This window comes from Mandrillus leucophaeus, unplaced genomic scaffold, assembly GCF_000951045.1.
Source record: "Mandrillus leucophaeus isolate KB7577 unplaced genomic scaffold, Mleu.le_1.0 Scaffold252, whole genome shotgun sequence".
Taxonomy (NCBI): Eukaryota; Metazoa; Chordata; class Mammalia; order Primates; family Cercopithecidae; genus Mandrillus; species Mandrillus leucophaeus.
In genome coordinates this window covers 3,069,522-3,085,685 of record NW_012102610.1, presented here as the reverse complement: position 1 = coordinate 3,085,685, position 16,164 = coordinate 3,069,522, and the positions used below count along the sequence as shown (strand labels likewise).

The following is a 16,164-nucleotide window of genomic DNA, read 5'->3' as shown; positions in this document are numbered from 1 at the left end:
TTTTTTGTATTTTTAGTAGAGATGGGGTTTCACCATGTTCGCCAGGTTGGTCTCGAACTCCAGACCTAGTGACCCACATGCCTCAGCCTCCCAAAGTGCTGCGATTACAGGCATGAGCCACCGCGCCCAGCCGAGAATTTTTAAAATTGAGACTTGTCTAACATGGAAAAAAAATGTCTTCCACCACTGGACTCCAAGACGCACAGCAGGGCAGAGGCCATGTCTACACACCAGCACAGTTCCTGGCACGCACAGGAGATGGATAATAAGCTGCAGAATGAATGAATGTCACAGCAGGCGGTGAGTTCCCCAACACTAGAGGTGTTTAAACAGAGGTTAAAAACAAAACAAAACAAAACAAAACACCTAGAGAAAGGACTCAAGCATCTGCGGGGGCTTTGAAATCCTTCTGAGAACCCAAATCTAAACCACACGCTGCTTGGCTCTCAGATCCCTCTCAAAATTCCCCCTGGGGATCCACTCTCCTCTTGCCTGCAGCTAAATCTCACTCACTGCAGCACCGACTAGCCAGAGTGAGGGGTTCTCATGGGAGGAAAGAAACAGCTCTTAGGAGGGAGGGGAGGAAGGGAGACTCTGGACTTGAGTCACCTAGTGCCTCATGCAGAGCCTGAGGCCACCAGTCATCCGGGCCCAGCACACCCTGCCAGCACTGCAGGCTACATACTTCCTAGACAGGCTCAGGATTTCTCCACCAGCGCCACCAGCTCTCTCTGGAATTCAGCCCTCAAGTGGCCCCTCTATGGGCAGGGCCTATTTGGGGCATGGGGAAGACCCCACTCAGGAGCAGAAGGGTCCGGCTGCAGACAAAGGCTTCTTGAGGCTCACAGAGCTCCTCCAAGACACCACACTCCTCATGCCTCTATCCTTTGCTTAGGCCCTTCCCTCTCCTGAAATGCCCTTCCTTGGTGCACCTGCCAAACTTCCATCCTTCCTCCAGGGCTGAACTCGGGTAGAATTTTCTTCAGGAAACATATAAAACACTGAGCACAGCGTGCGCACCCAGCAGATATTCCATACACGGCAGCGCTGTCGTGGCTGTGGCTCCTCTTCTCTCTACCTCCGGCCCTCCTTAGTCCTCTTTGCACCCGAGATTCCCTCCATATCACGCTCATAACTCTGCATTTACAATGGGCTGTCTGCTTGCTTCTCCCTCCCATTAGACTCTGATGGCTGAGGGCAAGACCTGGGATTTTTCTTTGTTTCCAGCACCAGCACACACGAGGTGCTCAGTCAACGCCTGGAACAGAGAGTTTGTAGACTCGTACCACAGCCTGTCTCTCCCACTGCACACGGTGCTCTAACGAAGTATGAGGAAGCTGGGAGAGGCAGCCATGGCGGACAGGAACAACGAATGACAGCAGAAGTGCAGGAGCAAGAGAAAAACTGTGCCCAGCAGAGAGCTTGAAAGGAATGGCCACTTGGGGGTCTCAGGACTGGGGCACTCAACAGCCACTAAGGCCGATACAGCTACACCCTAGGCCTGGACACTCCCTGGTATGCAAGACTCCAGCTGTCCATAAGCAAAAATGTTAAATCACGTCCTGTCTCCTGCACAGTAGAGAAAGCGCAGGACTTGGGTCACAACCCTTGGCTCCTTCCTGGGCTTCTGCCACCATCCTCCCGGGAGGCCTGGCTACAGCGACTTTCCTTTCTGGACCTTGGTTCTCTGAGCGTTAGATAAGGTGGCTGACAGATATCTACGGTGGGGATGTGGGCAACTACATCTTGCCAACATTCCACTCCAAATCATTCAAATGACAAATGAGCAGGAGGCTGTGGTGTCCAAGGGTGAAGCTCTCAGCTGTCTGGAATGATCCTCACCCCCAAATTTCTGCTGTGTTCTACTCTCCTCTCACCCTCTTCCACTTGTCCTTGAATAAGGGCCCTAGAAAACCTCACAGAACTTGACAGTTCCTGAGCTGGGGTTGGGGACCAGGCACTTACCAGAAATAGGTGCCGGGGTCGTCTGTTTTTCCCTGTTACTTTCATCAGCGTCCCTTCCTTCAGAAACTCCTGTGGGGAGAGAAGCAGAACTGGGCTGTCAGGCTGATGCCCCTGACAAGGGTGTAGGGAAGGCCCCTGGTGGAAACTTAAATCATAAAGCCTCCCAGAGAACCCGAGAGCAGCTAGCAGATAAATCCCTGCTCACAAGAGAGGTGCTGTATATGCTAGAGCAGGGCTGGGATCGTAGTCCTGAAAGACACCACCCTGAATGTCATAATCCCTGAAGTCTAAATCTCAAAAGTCTAGAATCCTTAACATCAAAAATTCCAAAAATCAGCCTGGGTGCCATGGCGTGTGTCTGTAGCCTCAGCTACTCGAAAGCATCACTTGATCTCAGGAGTCCAAGACCAGCCTGGGCAACTTAATAAGACCCTGTCTCAAAAAAACAAAACACTCACAAAATTCTGAAAATCACAATCACAGGAGAGCTGCGTTATGTTAGGTGGAATTATTACCCTGTTATTATCTTTGTTTGGAAATTAAGTATGATTTAAGGAGATGCGTGAGGGGGGCCAAGCTGACAAGGGGTGGACTTGTGATGGTTAATTTTTAGGCATCAACCTGACTGGATTGAGGAACACCTGGAAACCTGACAAAGCAATTCACCATGCTCTGTATTACATTCTGCATCATTTCCAATACTGGAGGTATAAACTGTATATAGACTTTTACGGGGTTCTAATTCATTTTATTTTTTTATTTTTTTCAAATGTGGCTTCCTGAAAAGTGCATTATTACAACCAGATGCAGTGGCTCATGCCTGTAATCCCAGCACTTTGGCAGGCTGAGGCGGGCAGATCACGAGGTCAGGAGTTCAAGACCAGACTGGCTAATACGGTGAAACTCCATCTCTACTAAAAATACAAAAATAAGGCGGGTGTGGTGGTGCGTGCCTGTAGTCCCAGCTACTCTGGAAGCTGAGGCAGAAGAATCACTTGAACCCAGGGGGCAGAGGCTGCAGTGAGTCTAGATCATGCCACTGCACTCCAGCCTGGGCAACAGAACAAGACTCTGTCTCAAAAAAAAAAAAAAAGAAAGAAAGAAAGAAAGAAAAGTGCATTATCACAATGTTGAATTTGTGTGTAAGTACTGTGTATGTACTTAAAAACACAAACTTCCTCAATGAATGGAGATACCCTTTTTGTACATTTGCATTTGTGAAAGATAACATTTCCTGAGATCTTAGCTCTGTGGGTGGCTGCATATACTGTGGTGACCCATCACAATTTTTAACTGAGCTCATCAAAAGCCTTCGGTTATTTGTTATGGTATTTCAGATGACCACAGCTATAAGGCTGGGTGCATACAATTACTAACCATAGTGACATACACTGATACATTTCCCTATTTGACCTTTCTTTTCTGAATATGGTTTGTGTGCTTATGACTGTTTCAACCATGGAACTATTGTTAGCATACAGCAGCACTTATGCTTGCAAAATTATGTATGTTCTTAGTGCCTATTTTATTGTATAAAGTGGCCTATGAAGTATTCTGTTGTGTTTTTATGTTTCTTAAATAAATTCCCGTCGGGCCCGGTGACTCATGCCTGTAATCCCAGCACTTTGGGAGGCCGAGGTGAGCAGATCACCTGAGGTCGGGAGCGTGAGACCAGCCTGACCAACAAGGAGAAACCCCGTCTCTACTAAAAACACAAAATTAGCCAGGCGTGGCAGTGGCTCATGCCTGTAATCCCAGCTATTCGGGAGGCTAATGCAGAAGAATTGCTTGAACCTGGGAGGCGGAGGTTGCGGTGAGCTGAGATCGCGCCACTGCACTCCAGCCTGGGCAACAAGAGCTAAACTTAGTCTCAAAAAAAAAAAAAAAAAAGATAAATAAATAAATTCCCTTTTTATTTATTATTTCTTTTTATTTATTTATTCTTTTGAGATGCCCGGGCTGGACTGCAATGGCACGATCTTGGCTCACTGCAACCTCTGCCTCCTGGGTTTAAGCGATTCTCCTGCCTCAGCCTCCTGAGTAGCTGGAACTACAGGCCACCATACTCGGCTAATTTTTTGTATTTTTAGTAGAGATGGGGTTTCACTATGTTGGCCAGACCGATCTCGAACTCCTGACCTCGTGATCCGCCCACCTCAGCCTCCCAAAGTGCTGGGATTACAGGCGTGAGCCACCACGCCCGGCCCCATAAATTCCCTTTTTCAAAATATAAATATCTTTTAAATATTTTTCTAAATTATTTTTTCCAGAATTATATTTTTGGGATCTTGATCTTTTGGGATTTCAACATTTGGGATCATGGTGCTCAAGACTGTCTCTTTCAGGATTCTGGGTGGTCCAAGCCATGACTCCCTCCTTGGCTTGTACCCATGAGGAGTCCGTTCAGAACAGAGCCTCTGAAGGTCTAAAACAGCCGAAGACCTGGGAACAGCCGCTACAGTCCCCTTAATTCTGGAGCTACAAATAGATGTTTAAGAAACAATTTACCAAACTCATGATCCTGGCCAAAATACTAAATGTAACTTGACAGCGTCTCAGTCCCATAAGACATCTGCTAACCTCGAGGAAAATTCCCCTGAGCATGCACTTTCATTCCTTTGTCTCTTGTCCTTTATGGAGCGTAACTAGTAATGAACATACTTTTTACTGTTTTTAAGCTGAGTTTTACATTTTCCATTTGGAAGCTTTAAAGAGAGTGAATTTATCTCTTCAAGAATATTATCTTTAAGAAGTTTTCTAGGGGCTTGCTCTTGGGAGATCATTTTCTGTTTTCCCAGCAACTTGGCACTGAAAATACTTGGTGCTTCCTCTTCTTGGAAGTGAGGAGAGCCACAGGCAACACGAAAAAAACTGGCGCTGAGTCTTTAACTGCTCTGCAGGCAACACATGGGGTGGAGAACCCCAGGGAAGGTAGCTGAGGGCCCCAGCCAGGAGAATCCAGTGAGCCCACGCCCACCCGCCTGCCTGCCCTCCACGGGTAGACAGCACCTGCAGCCAGGCCTGTCTGGGGCCAGCCCAGTGAACAATGGGGCTTATCGGAGCCTCGCCCAGCCACCCTCTGCCCCTGCCCATGGCGGCGGCACTCACCCTTCCTGGCTGGAGGAGATCCCCTTGGCCCCGGACGCTGTGCTCAATGTGGACCAGCTTCTGCAGGTTTTCCTGTGGGTGGGAATGGGGTGAGGGGGAGATGGTCAGGGCCCCTTCCAGGCGTCTTATCTCCTCTGTAAGCCATGGCATTGCTTCTGTTTCAGACAAAAATGAAGCCCGGAAAGGCCTGCCCCAAATCCAACCTCCTGTATGAGGCAGGACTGGGACCCGAGCCTGGGTCTGCAGGGAGCCACCACCATGGCTCTGTGTGCTGTGGAACCAGCTGCCTGGCCTCGCTGTGCAGTCCAGCATCCCTGTGTTTCTCTGGAAAACTGCTCCTACGCTCTCTAAGCCTATGTCCCTCACGAGGCCTGGAGCATGGGGACTTCACCGGACCCAAGGCTGGCCTCATGCCCTTCTGGCTGGTAGCCCATAAAACCTGTGGAGGAAACTGGGTCCACACTCTGTGGAGCCTCATGGTTAGAAAAATAAGTGTGCCCTGTCAGTATCTCACTGGGTTAGCCACAAAATGTAAAATGACAGGCCCCCTGTATATTCTGCACAGCACCCTATAATCCTAGATACAACAAGCGCCCACCCTGTGGGCAGGTGCCCCTTGAACCTTACACAGGGCAGGTTCTAAAGTTGTAAGGTGAGCATTGTGGGTAGACAATTTGCCCTGAAAAGTCCTTTCCATTATCTACGGTTTTGGGCATAAAATCCTATGCAGTAAAAAATGAGTAATTGTGGTTCCATTTCGACTTATGATACAGGAAGTACAAGAGAACACTGCTCTCACTGTAGCGTGAAAACGCCAGATAACCTTCAAAATCATAACTTTGCTTCGGCCTGTGGGAGAGCTGGGGTCACAAGGCAACCAAGTGAACTAGGTTCCGCCCGGCAAGCCTGTCCATGGAGGATTGAGATACAGGAACTGCCACACCTCTGGCGACACACAGGAGGCAGAGGTGGCTGGTGTAAAGGAAGGTAAGAAGAAAGCAGCGAAAATGTTAATGAATTCTTAAAGGACAAGTATGGGCTGGTGCTAGTTTAGAGTAATGGGGAGCTGCAGACCCGAGGGAACCTGTCCTCAATCGCAAGCTCTCATCCACGAGTCTCTGCCACGTGCCCACAAGAAAGACCAGGGCAAGGCGGGGCCACATGCAAAGCCCTGCCCACTTCCTCAGGCCTTCTCTCATGCAAGGCTTCAGTTCCGGTGGGAGGCCAGGAGACCCCCCACCCCCAGAGTCCAGGAAAAGATCTGCTGCTCCAGGGAAAGAGAGCAAAAGCTGCACCATAGGAGGGGGGTGGTAACCCCTTGGATCCAGTATTATGCACCAATACCTTGCTGGAGGATGGCCAGAAACCTGTCTAAGGCCAGCCACAGAGCCACAGAGCTCATCTGCCATGGAGGGGAGGGGCAGGAATGCTGTGAGAGCCTGGTTCACAGGCCCTGCTACAGATGGAGGCATGTGTCCACCATAAGCCCAGCACTAAGTAACATGGGGCAGTAGCCTGCCTCTGAGAAGGGCAAGAGCATGGGGAGAGGGCCTTCGTGTGGTGCAGGGAGGGCTAAAAGCTGAATATGGAGCAGGAATGAAAGAAAAGCTTTCTGGCCTACCCCACAGGTCACAGCAGCCCCCACTGGAGGAACATGAAGCCTGGCAGTCACTGAAGGTTGATGACATGGCAGCAAAACCCAAACCCCGATCAGGTGCTGACTAGACTGACCCGACTGCCCTGTATCCTACCGTGAACAGCCATGACCAAAAAGAGGCTTGCCCACCTTGAGGGGTAAATACGGTTTACCTCAGTCTCTACAGTGCTTCTACTCATAATGCCTGGCCTTCAATAACAAGTTATGAGGAACACAAAAAAGCAAGCAAAAAACTCCCCAACCCCAACTCATTTTCAAGAGGAGAAAGCATTGCACCAAACCAGAGTGAAGAAAGAACACAGCTGTCCGAGCCATCAGACCCTAAAGCAGCTCTGACTGGTGGGTAACAGGACCTGGCGGGAAAGGTGAACAGCAGCTGTGAGCAGATGGAGGATTCTGGCAGAGATGGAAACCATACATGAGAGTCCAATGGAAATTTTAAAAGTAAAAAATCAGGATGAGAAACAAAGAATTCCTTTGACGGGTTTAGCAGCAAACAGAACACAGTTGAGGAAAGACTCCACGAGCTTGAAGACAGATCAGCGGAGATGATCCACACTGAAACACATAGAGTGGAGAAAAAGAACACAGCATCCAAGAGGATTTCCCAAAATTAATGAATGACAACAAACCACAGATCCAAGAAGCTCAAGAATCACAACTGGATAAAGAGCACCCCATTCCCTACAAAACACACACAGACACATCACAGCCAAACTTCCCAAACTCAAATCACAAGAGAAGACCTTAAAGGCAGCCAGAGAAAAGGGACACATTACACAGACAGACACTCGTGAGTATCACAGCAGACTTGCCACCAGAAACGATGTATGCCAGAAGACAGTGGAGTGGCAGCAAAGAAAAACTGTCCATCCAGGTTTCTACACTCAGGATAAATATCTTTCACAAATTAAGGTAAACTGAACAATTAAATTAATGGGTGGTAGGAATGAGGCTTCTCACGGTTGGAGTGAGAATTTACAGATAGGCAAGGGAGGAGGCTAGCATGGTCATGATTAGAATGGGAAACATTGGTAAAAACTCACGATAAAAAACAAATACATAAAATACAATAAAGTAAAAATAAATAAAGGCCAGTCATGGTGGCTCATGCCTATAATCCCAGCACTTTGGAAGGCTGAGGCAAGAGGACTGCTTGACACCAGCCTGGGCAAAATAGTGGCACCTCAATCTCTACAAAAAATAAAATAAAACTCAAGGTTAGTTTAATATTCAGATACAGATGGTTATGTACAGAAATATCTACAGATATGGGCATATGCAAAGGCTGGTATACACATATATTTCTTTGCTGTCAGCTAAGGAGGTGTAAAAGAAATGATACCACATTACCAGTGAGTGCACCTAATGCCTGTATCTTGGCTTCTAATATTATTATCCAATTAATGCAACCAGGGCTCCATGGAGAAATGATTGATTCTAAGACTGGGGCAGGAAATACACAAGGTGCGGGATCCTGGGGCACCTTGCACTGCCAGAAAGCAAGGAAGTCCTCAAAACGCAGACACACACACACACACACACACCCCCCCTGAAATGTATATCGATGACACCATGTGAAAAGGACACAGAAACCAACTGAAAACACACCCAACAGCCAAAGCTGAAACAATTTAAGAAATAAAATAAATACGGAAGTGTTGGATTATAACAGTCCATAATCAGTATATATATATATACACACACACACATATATATATACTGATATAAATGACTTCTTTATATATAATGACTAGATACACTAGCCAATGAGGGAGAAGAGACAAATCTCCCAGGCAGAAGAATTCCACATAACCTAGGTAGATATGGTGCCCTCAAGGGGAGGGAGCATAACCCCCTGCTCCTAAGAATGGGCTGCACAAACTGACTTTCTTCCAAAGGGCATAGAAAAGGCAGGGGTGAGAGAGAGCAGCTCCACAGTGGAGAAACCTGCCACCAGGTGACTTTAGCCAGGTGAACAAGGTCAACATCGATAGTGGTAAATCCTGTTGCTAGTATGTGCCCTTCATATGATGGGATGAAAAGTACCTTGCTCTGTAAGCCTCTTCCCAAATAACCATACACCCAGTCTAATCATGAGAAAAACACCAGACATTTCCACCAGAAGGGCATCCTGCCATGTACCCGACCAGTACTCCTGAAAACTGTCAAGCTCATCGAAAGCAAGGAAAATGAGAAACTACTGCAGTAAAGCGGGGGCTAAAGAAACAGAGCCACTAAACAGCATGTGGGATCCTGGATGGGACCCTAGAACAAGACACCTGGCAAAACTAAGGAAATCTGAATGAACTAGGGTCTTAAGTTAATAATCCTGTATCAATATTTGTACATTAATGTAACAGATGTAGCATACTAATATAAGATGTTCATAACAGAGAACACTGTGTGGGGGACACATGGGGACTCTCGGTACTATCTTCTCAATCTTTTCGGTAAATTTAACATTGTTTTAAAAAATAAAGTCTTTTCAGAAAGCAGAATGGTGGTTACCAGGGACTGGGGCAGGGACTGGAATGAGGAGTTAGAGTTTAACGGGGAGAGAGTTTCAGTCTGGGAAGAGGAGAAGTTCTGGAGATGAATGGGGTGACAGCTGCATGACAATGTGAATATGCTTAAAACCACCAAAGTGCAAAAGAGTAAATGTCCCAGGCAGAGTTCCCCCTGCATTCAAGCAGGCATGGGCTAGGGGCCTGTGGTCCAGAGCAGACCTGATGCAGCTGTCCACAGCTGGCCCCTGCTTCCCAGCACGGCGTCCAACTTCAGCCTCAGAGAAAGCCAGAAGGGCGTCTGGCCATGGGCTGCTCTGGTTCCTCCTCCGGGTGGGGCTGCACGTGCGAGCTCCCCGTGGGAGGGAAGACATATCCCAGGCTGACCTAGTTTTTCTCTCTGGAAGCAGAGGCAGCCCCGGCTAAAGGGAAATGTGGAGAACGAAGCCCATCTGCTGCTATTCCTCGACAGGGTGCTGGACCCCATAGCAACTCTACTTTTTGGCTATGTTGAGGGACTCTCACTGTATGTACAGGAGGCCAAAATGAGGAGGGGCAGGGAGGTCAGTTCAGAGCAGAGTGAGAGAAGAGAGCACCAGACTAAAAGGGCATGTCTGACCCAGGCAGAAAACGGCCCGGAAACTGGCCTATGTATTCACACCTAGCTGGTTCAGCCTCCACTCTCAGTCCACCCCTCACCAGCCAGCCCGACCTCTCTCCCTGGACTCTGGTGCTACCTTGCCATCCTGTCCCCATCTCCTAGCCATGGCAGGCGGCTCTCTGAACTCCAGCATGCACCGTCCCACCTCCATCTCTTTGCCCAGGCCAGCCGCAATTCCTGGCACCCCTTTTCTCCCTCTGCCTTCCTGGCATGTGTGCAAATCCTCCCTACGGGGACACCTCCAGAGCATCTTTTTGTTTTTTAGATGGAGTCTCACTCCGTCGCCCAGGCTAGAGTGCAGTGCCATGGTCTCAGGTCACTGCAAACTCCGCCTCCTGGGTTCAAGCGATTCTCTAGCCTCAGCCTCCCCAACAGCTGGGACTAAAGGTGCATGCCACCACACCTGGCTAAGTTTTGTATTTTAAATAGAGACAGGGTTTCATCATGTTGACCAGGCTGGTCTTGAACTCCTGACCTCAAGTGATCCACCTGCCTCGGCCTCCCAAAGTGCTGGAATTACAGGCGTGAGCCACCACACCTGGCCCATATCATCTCTTCTGGCAACCTCGGCTGGAAGGGCCGCCTCCCTTCTCTGAACCCTGTGGCATTCTCCCATGACATTTATCATGGTCATTTGTATCCACATATTTATTACTGCACTAAGCGGAGGTTTCCTCCAGGGCTTGTATCTCCAGTCCCCAACACAGCACAAGGTCTGACACATAGCAGGTGTCCAATAAATGCAATTTCCCCTCCTCTTCTGCCTGTGGATGACTCACTGTACGCATGCCCTGTGTCTCTGTCACAGCAAAGCATAGCACCTCCTCGGCACACATCGCCATCATTTCCCTTCTGTGCCTGCAGAAGATGTGACTACCTGGTCACTGAACTCTTTTCCAGTGACCTAGGACTCAGGCTTGGAACCATTCTCAACACAGAGCGCTGGCAAGCCTGCAGCTTAGCAGGACAGTGAGCATGTGGATGCAAGTAACCCTGGTGACCACGTAAATGAAGCTGGGATGCAGGATCAACTCTGCCCTCTTTGGCAGAAACCCAGTGTCTAACAGAGAGTCACACACAGTCAGAATCACATCTGTGCTTAGAGCCACGTATTCTAGTGGACTAGTGATTCTCAAACTTTTGTGGTCCTAACATTTACCCAGGGTGCTTGTTAAAAATGCAGCTCTCTAGGTCCTACACGCAGAAGCTCTGACTGGGAGGATCTAAGGTATGCCCAGGAACTAGGAGTTTACAAGCACCCCAGGAGCTGATGTGGGTGGCCTCAGACCACAATCGGGGCATTGCTTATCAGGTCTCCACAAGTCTGCAGCCATTCTCATTGTTTGAACAGTGAACCGGAGGTGCAGAGAGGGGCACGCAGTGCCTGAGGTCACACATCAAGTGTCAGAGCCAGAACCCACAGCTCTCTGCAGAGTCCCACAAGAGAGATGGTTGCCTGCAGCCCGTAGGAGTGGGCATCGGAAGGCTGGCCAGAGCTGGTGGGGAGGTGCCTGGAACTTGTGTCTGAGGAAGGGGGCCACCGGGCTGCACTCACCCCTTGCTCCATGCTGTCGTTGGCACGGTCTGTGACTTTGGAGATGAGGCTCAGTGCACCTGGGGAGGGACACAGAGCAGGAGTTGGGCCATTGCATGAGGGGCATCAATTTTCTCCACTGCAGTGTCAGGTCACAGGCCTCAAGCCCAGCTTGGCCACTACTGCCGAAGTGACCTTGACAGTGATTTGACCACTGTCATGCATGTCTCAGTTTCCCTGGCTATAAACTGAATATAATAGGGACCACCCTGGCAGGTGATACACAGGGACAGCCACATCGAATTGGGAGGAAACAGGGAGACTGTAGTGAGCTTTTCAGACTCAGCACCACCCCCTAATCACCAAATTCCGGTGACCCCCCATCCCCTCTAACGGGATGTCCTCTCATCCTAAGATGTCCCCACAGCTGAGGTGACGGGGGACTCATCTCAGAAGAGCTGGGGGCTCTCACAGAAGTCCCAGACGTGTCATATACAGAACCCGCCAGCTGGTGGGGAGGGGACTATGTCCTGGGCCTTGGAATTGGGGCAGGGTCCAGGATTTGGGGCAAGGAGGCAGAGCAGGCTCGAGTACCTCCCTCCGCGTTCATGCTGGACTCACCCTGTGTGTTGTCGTACTCGGCGGAGTCCGGGCAAAGGTTGTTTAAATAGTCTGTTGGCAGGACAAGAGCCAGGAGTCAGCCACTGGCGAGGTGAGCACCCTCTGCCCACAGCTGTGGCCACCCCCTCTCTTGCCAGAGTTGGAAGTTCGAGAAGAGTGAGGCATCTACCCCCTCTCCCCTGCTGGCCCCATCACGATAACCACGCTAGCATGAAACCAGGCCCCCAGCACCACCGGCAGCATTGCTGCCACAGCTGCTTGTCCCTCACTTCTCCAACAGATACCCACTGAGCACCTGCCTGGCACTGGGCCATGCCTTGGAGACAGACACAACAAGCTGAATCCATCTTCAAGAAGCTCTACATCCTCCAGCCTCTCCCCAGTGACCGCTTGTCCATCCGCTCGTTCTATTCTGGCCATGATGGCTTTCTTGAACACGCCAAGCTTGTTCCTACCCCAGGGCCTTTTGTACTTGCTGTTTCCTCTGTCTGGCACTCTCTTCAGATCTTCATATGGCTCATGTCCTCACTTTACTGAGATCTCTGTTCAATGCCGCCTCCTCAGAGAGGTCTTCCCTGATCGCTGAGTCTAACACAGCTGCCCTGTTCCCTCTGTCTCCTTAACTTGCTTTATTCTTCTTAAGAGTTCCTAACATACCTTATCTTTTGTCTTTCTTATTTGCTTGTCTAGGGTGTAAGCTCCACAGTGTCACTGAGTTTGCTGTTCGATTTACTGCTGCATCTCCAGCATCCAGTGTAGGAAATGGTGCATAGGAGGTGCTCAATAAATAGTTCTTGGATTAGATGAATGAATTCTCTAGTCCCTGGCCCTAATGTATTTTTGAGGAGTGCCAGTTTCTACCTGGAATTACACAGCCATGACTACATATGTACTGTCTATCTCTCTCATTAGGACATCAGTTTCCCAGGGCAGGGATCTCTGTCCATTTGGGAGGCAGCTGAATAAATGGGTCTGGAGCTCAGAACAGAGGAATGGGTGTTTCCAGCGGGCAGAGATACGGGAAAAGGCATAGAGAGGGAAGGGAAGGGGACCCAGGACTGAGCCCTGAGAAGCTCTGATGTTTACGGGGCAGTGGAGGCTGGAAGGCCACCAGCACAGACAGAGAAGGGACAGAGAGATGGGAGGCAAGTGGGAGACAGTATACCACAGAAACCCTGGAAAGAAAGGACTCGAGAAGCAGGCAGTGGTCATGGATCCAGCAAGTCCAAGGCTGATAATGTCCACTAATGTGGCCACAAGGAGGACTCTGCTGACAGGCATGGCTTCAGTGAAATGAGGAGATGGCCAGCTGAGGCAGGGAGGAAGTGCAAGCTGGGGAGGGGTGTCATTGGGTTTTTGTGTTTTACGAGGGGGGTGGCCACTGGAGGGAGCTTTCTAAGGTGGCAGGAGGTGGTTCAGGGGGCTCAAAGCTCAACTAGAGGGAAAGGTGATGGCAGACGCCACCCTTCCCCAACACCTGCCTGCCATGGTCAGAGGTGAGGTCGCCACAGTCCCCTCCACCCCTCCTCAGGGGCCTTCCCTGCCCCGCCACCTCAATCCCCATTGACCTCCTGTGGGGCCTACCTGTGAGGAGCACTTGGTACTGGAAGAGGCGCTGAACCACCCGCAGCAGCCGATGCTTCACAGTCTGGCTGCCTCCTTGTACACTCTGCTGCTCTCAAGACAGGGGAGGAAAAACCTTATCAGAAACCCCTCCTGAGCACACACGCTCACAGCAGCCCACATACACTGTCCCATCCACACCTCTTCCCGAGCCAGCTGAACTTCTCCCTCATCTCCAAAACCAGGTTCTCCTCCTGCGGGAAGCCCTCCTGGATTAGCCCGGCCTGCTGTAACTGCTCACTCCATCATGCTCCCAGTTGGTGCTACACTCAGTATCAAGCCTCTCCTAGTCCCTGCTCTACTCTTAATGTTAGCAATGGAGGAAAGCTCCCCATATTTCTGCCCAGGAAAACTGGATCCCCAGTTCGTGGCTAGTGTTGGGAATTTCCTTGAACACTCCATGGCTGGGGCTCTGGCTTGGTTGGTGCTTTTCAACTGAGACAAGAAAACTACCCGAGACCCTTACTGTGGGTGGTGCTCACTGCACTGTCATCTGCTGCCCAACAGCGGATGTTCTGGATTCTGGGTTCTCCTTCCTGATGGGTCATCCTCTCATCCCTCTGACCAGGTCTTCCCTGTCTGCTCCCCATCCCCAGACCTACCAAGATGTCCCACTGATTTGCATTAAGCCCTTCGCCCACCTCAACCCCTGCATCCTTACAGCAGGGTCTCAGAGGACCAGGGAACCCACCTCAAATTCACGGACAGCAGCTGCCAGCCGGGGAGAATGGAGGCAATTCTCACTGAGCAGACCCAGGTACCTGTCGAACTGCAGGATGTGAGTGGCGTGGTGATCAAACCCCTGCTCCCGGGCCAGGAAGATGTCAGCTACCTTCTGCTGGCTCTCCCTGCAGCCAGGGATGGGGATGGGACAGTGAGAACTCAGCCTTGTAACCAATGCGGGGTTAGAAGCGGGGGCCTGGAGTCATATCCCTGCGTGCAGATCCCAGCTCAACCCTTGCACAGTTGTTTTACTTTGAGCAAATGACTTAATACTTCTGAGTTCGGCTTTCCCATCCATCAAATGGAGATACCACTTCATATGGTGGTGTTTTATCCGTCTCCATTCCCTCAATGCAACAAAAGTGGAGCCTGGGGGTCCAGGGACTGCTCACCAATTTGACAGCCTTTCCTCCAGCTCCTCCAGGATGCCTTGGTGAAGGTCGTGGATGGCTGGGAGTTCGCTCAGGCACTGCCTCAGCTCCTCCCGGGCCAATGTGTCTCTGCCTTCATGGTCCATGTCATCCAAGGCCCTCATGACAGCTCCATGGAAATCCTGAAACGCCAAAAGGCCTGTTACCCACAGGTTGATAGGACTGAACACAAGTCCTCCTTGGCAGATTTCCCCTGGGGCTTTGGAGCCCTGGCCTACGTGAAGACAGCAGTGAGAACTTAAGCCAGTGTCTCCAGACCCAACAGTCTCACCTACAAAGCAGAGATGACCACATGCACCTGGCGACCATAGGGTTACCTGAGCTGACACCCAAAGAGCACCCAACCCAACGCCTGGCACAGAGCAGGGCTCAACACACACTCGCTTTCCTCTCCTTGTGACCACTTGGTGAACACTTCTTTTACAAGATGGGTGAAAGATTGGGTAACTCCTTCTCTAAAGAAGCAGAAGGCTGGCCGGGCACGGTGGCTCATGCCTGTAATCCCAGCACTTTGGGAGGCCGAGGCGGGTGGATCACGAGGTCAGGAGATCGAGACCACCCTGGCTAACACGGTGAAACCCCATCTCTACTAAAAATACAAAAAAAATTAGCCGGGCATGGTGGCGGGTGCCTGTAGTCCCAGCTACTCGGGAGGCTGAGGCAGAAGAATGGCGTGAACCTAGGAAGCGGAGCTTGCAGTGAGCCGAGAGCATGCCACTATATTCCAGCCTGGGCAACAGAGTGAGACTCCTCCCCAAAAAAAAAAAAAAAAAAAAAAAGAAGCAGGTTTTGCTTTCTCATTATCCATCTTTGAAGAGGTTCATGTGCTATGCTGTTTCAAAAAGAAGTCTAAGGAAATTATAGGCATCCACCCTATGGTGTATTAAGCGGTGACTAAAAATGATAAAGGTGGTGGCTATGTAGAAATATTCACATCATAGTGTTCAGCAATCAATAAGGAGTGCAGAGCTGTTTCCACACCCTGATATAACTGTGTAAAAAGTGAGTAGAGGAGAAAACTAAAAGAAAACAGGATGACATGCAAACAGTGGCTGTCAGGAGTACAGAATTAGGAATGACTGTTTATCTTCTTGTCTCTATTTTCTAAAATCTGTCATGATTAATGTAATTCTAAAACTAAACTCAATTTAATAAATATAAAAAGTATATCTGGGAGCTGGGCGCGGTGGCTCACGCTTATAATCCCAGTACTTTGGGAGGCTGAGGCGGGCAGATCACCTGAGGTCAGGAGTTCGAGACCAGCCTGACCAACAACATGGAGAAACCCTGTCTCTACTAAAAATACAAAAATTAGCTGGGCCATCTGGTGGTGC

General features: G+C 49.9%; 1 protein-coding gene across 2 annotated transcripts in view; it reads right to left on the bottom strand.

The window, feature by feature from the left end:
- FGD5 (FYVE, RhoGEF and PH domain containing 5) overlaps window positions 1-16,164 on the bottom strand; it is a 114,472-nt gene that overhangs the window by 21,267 nt on the left and 77,041 nt on the right. For both annotated transcript variants that reach the window (XM_011983638.1, XM_011983639.1), the window contains exons 5-11: window positions 14,792-14,952; window positions 14,368-14,524; window positions 13,638-13,725; window positions 12,054-12,104; window positions 11,454-11,512; window positions 5,074-5,145; window positions 1,966-2,034 (exon numbers count right to left, since the gene is read on the bottom strand). In XM_011983638.1, coding sequence (XP_011839028.1) covers window positions 1,966-2,034; window positions 5,074-5,145; window positions 11,454-11,512; window positions 12,054-12,104; window positions 13,638-13,725; window positions 14,368-14,524; window positions 14,792-14,952 — 657 coding nt within the window. The remainder of the gene's footprint in view (window positions 1-1,965; window positions 2,035-5,073; window positions 5,146-11,453; window positions 11,513-12,053; window positions 12,105-13,637; window positions 13,726-14,367; window positions 14,525-14,791; window positions 14,953-16,164) is intronic.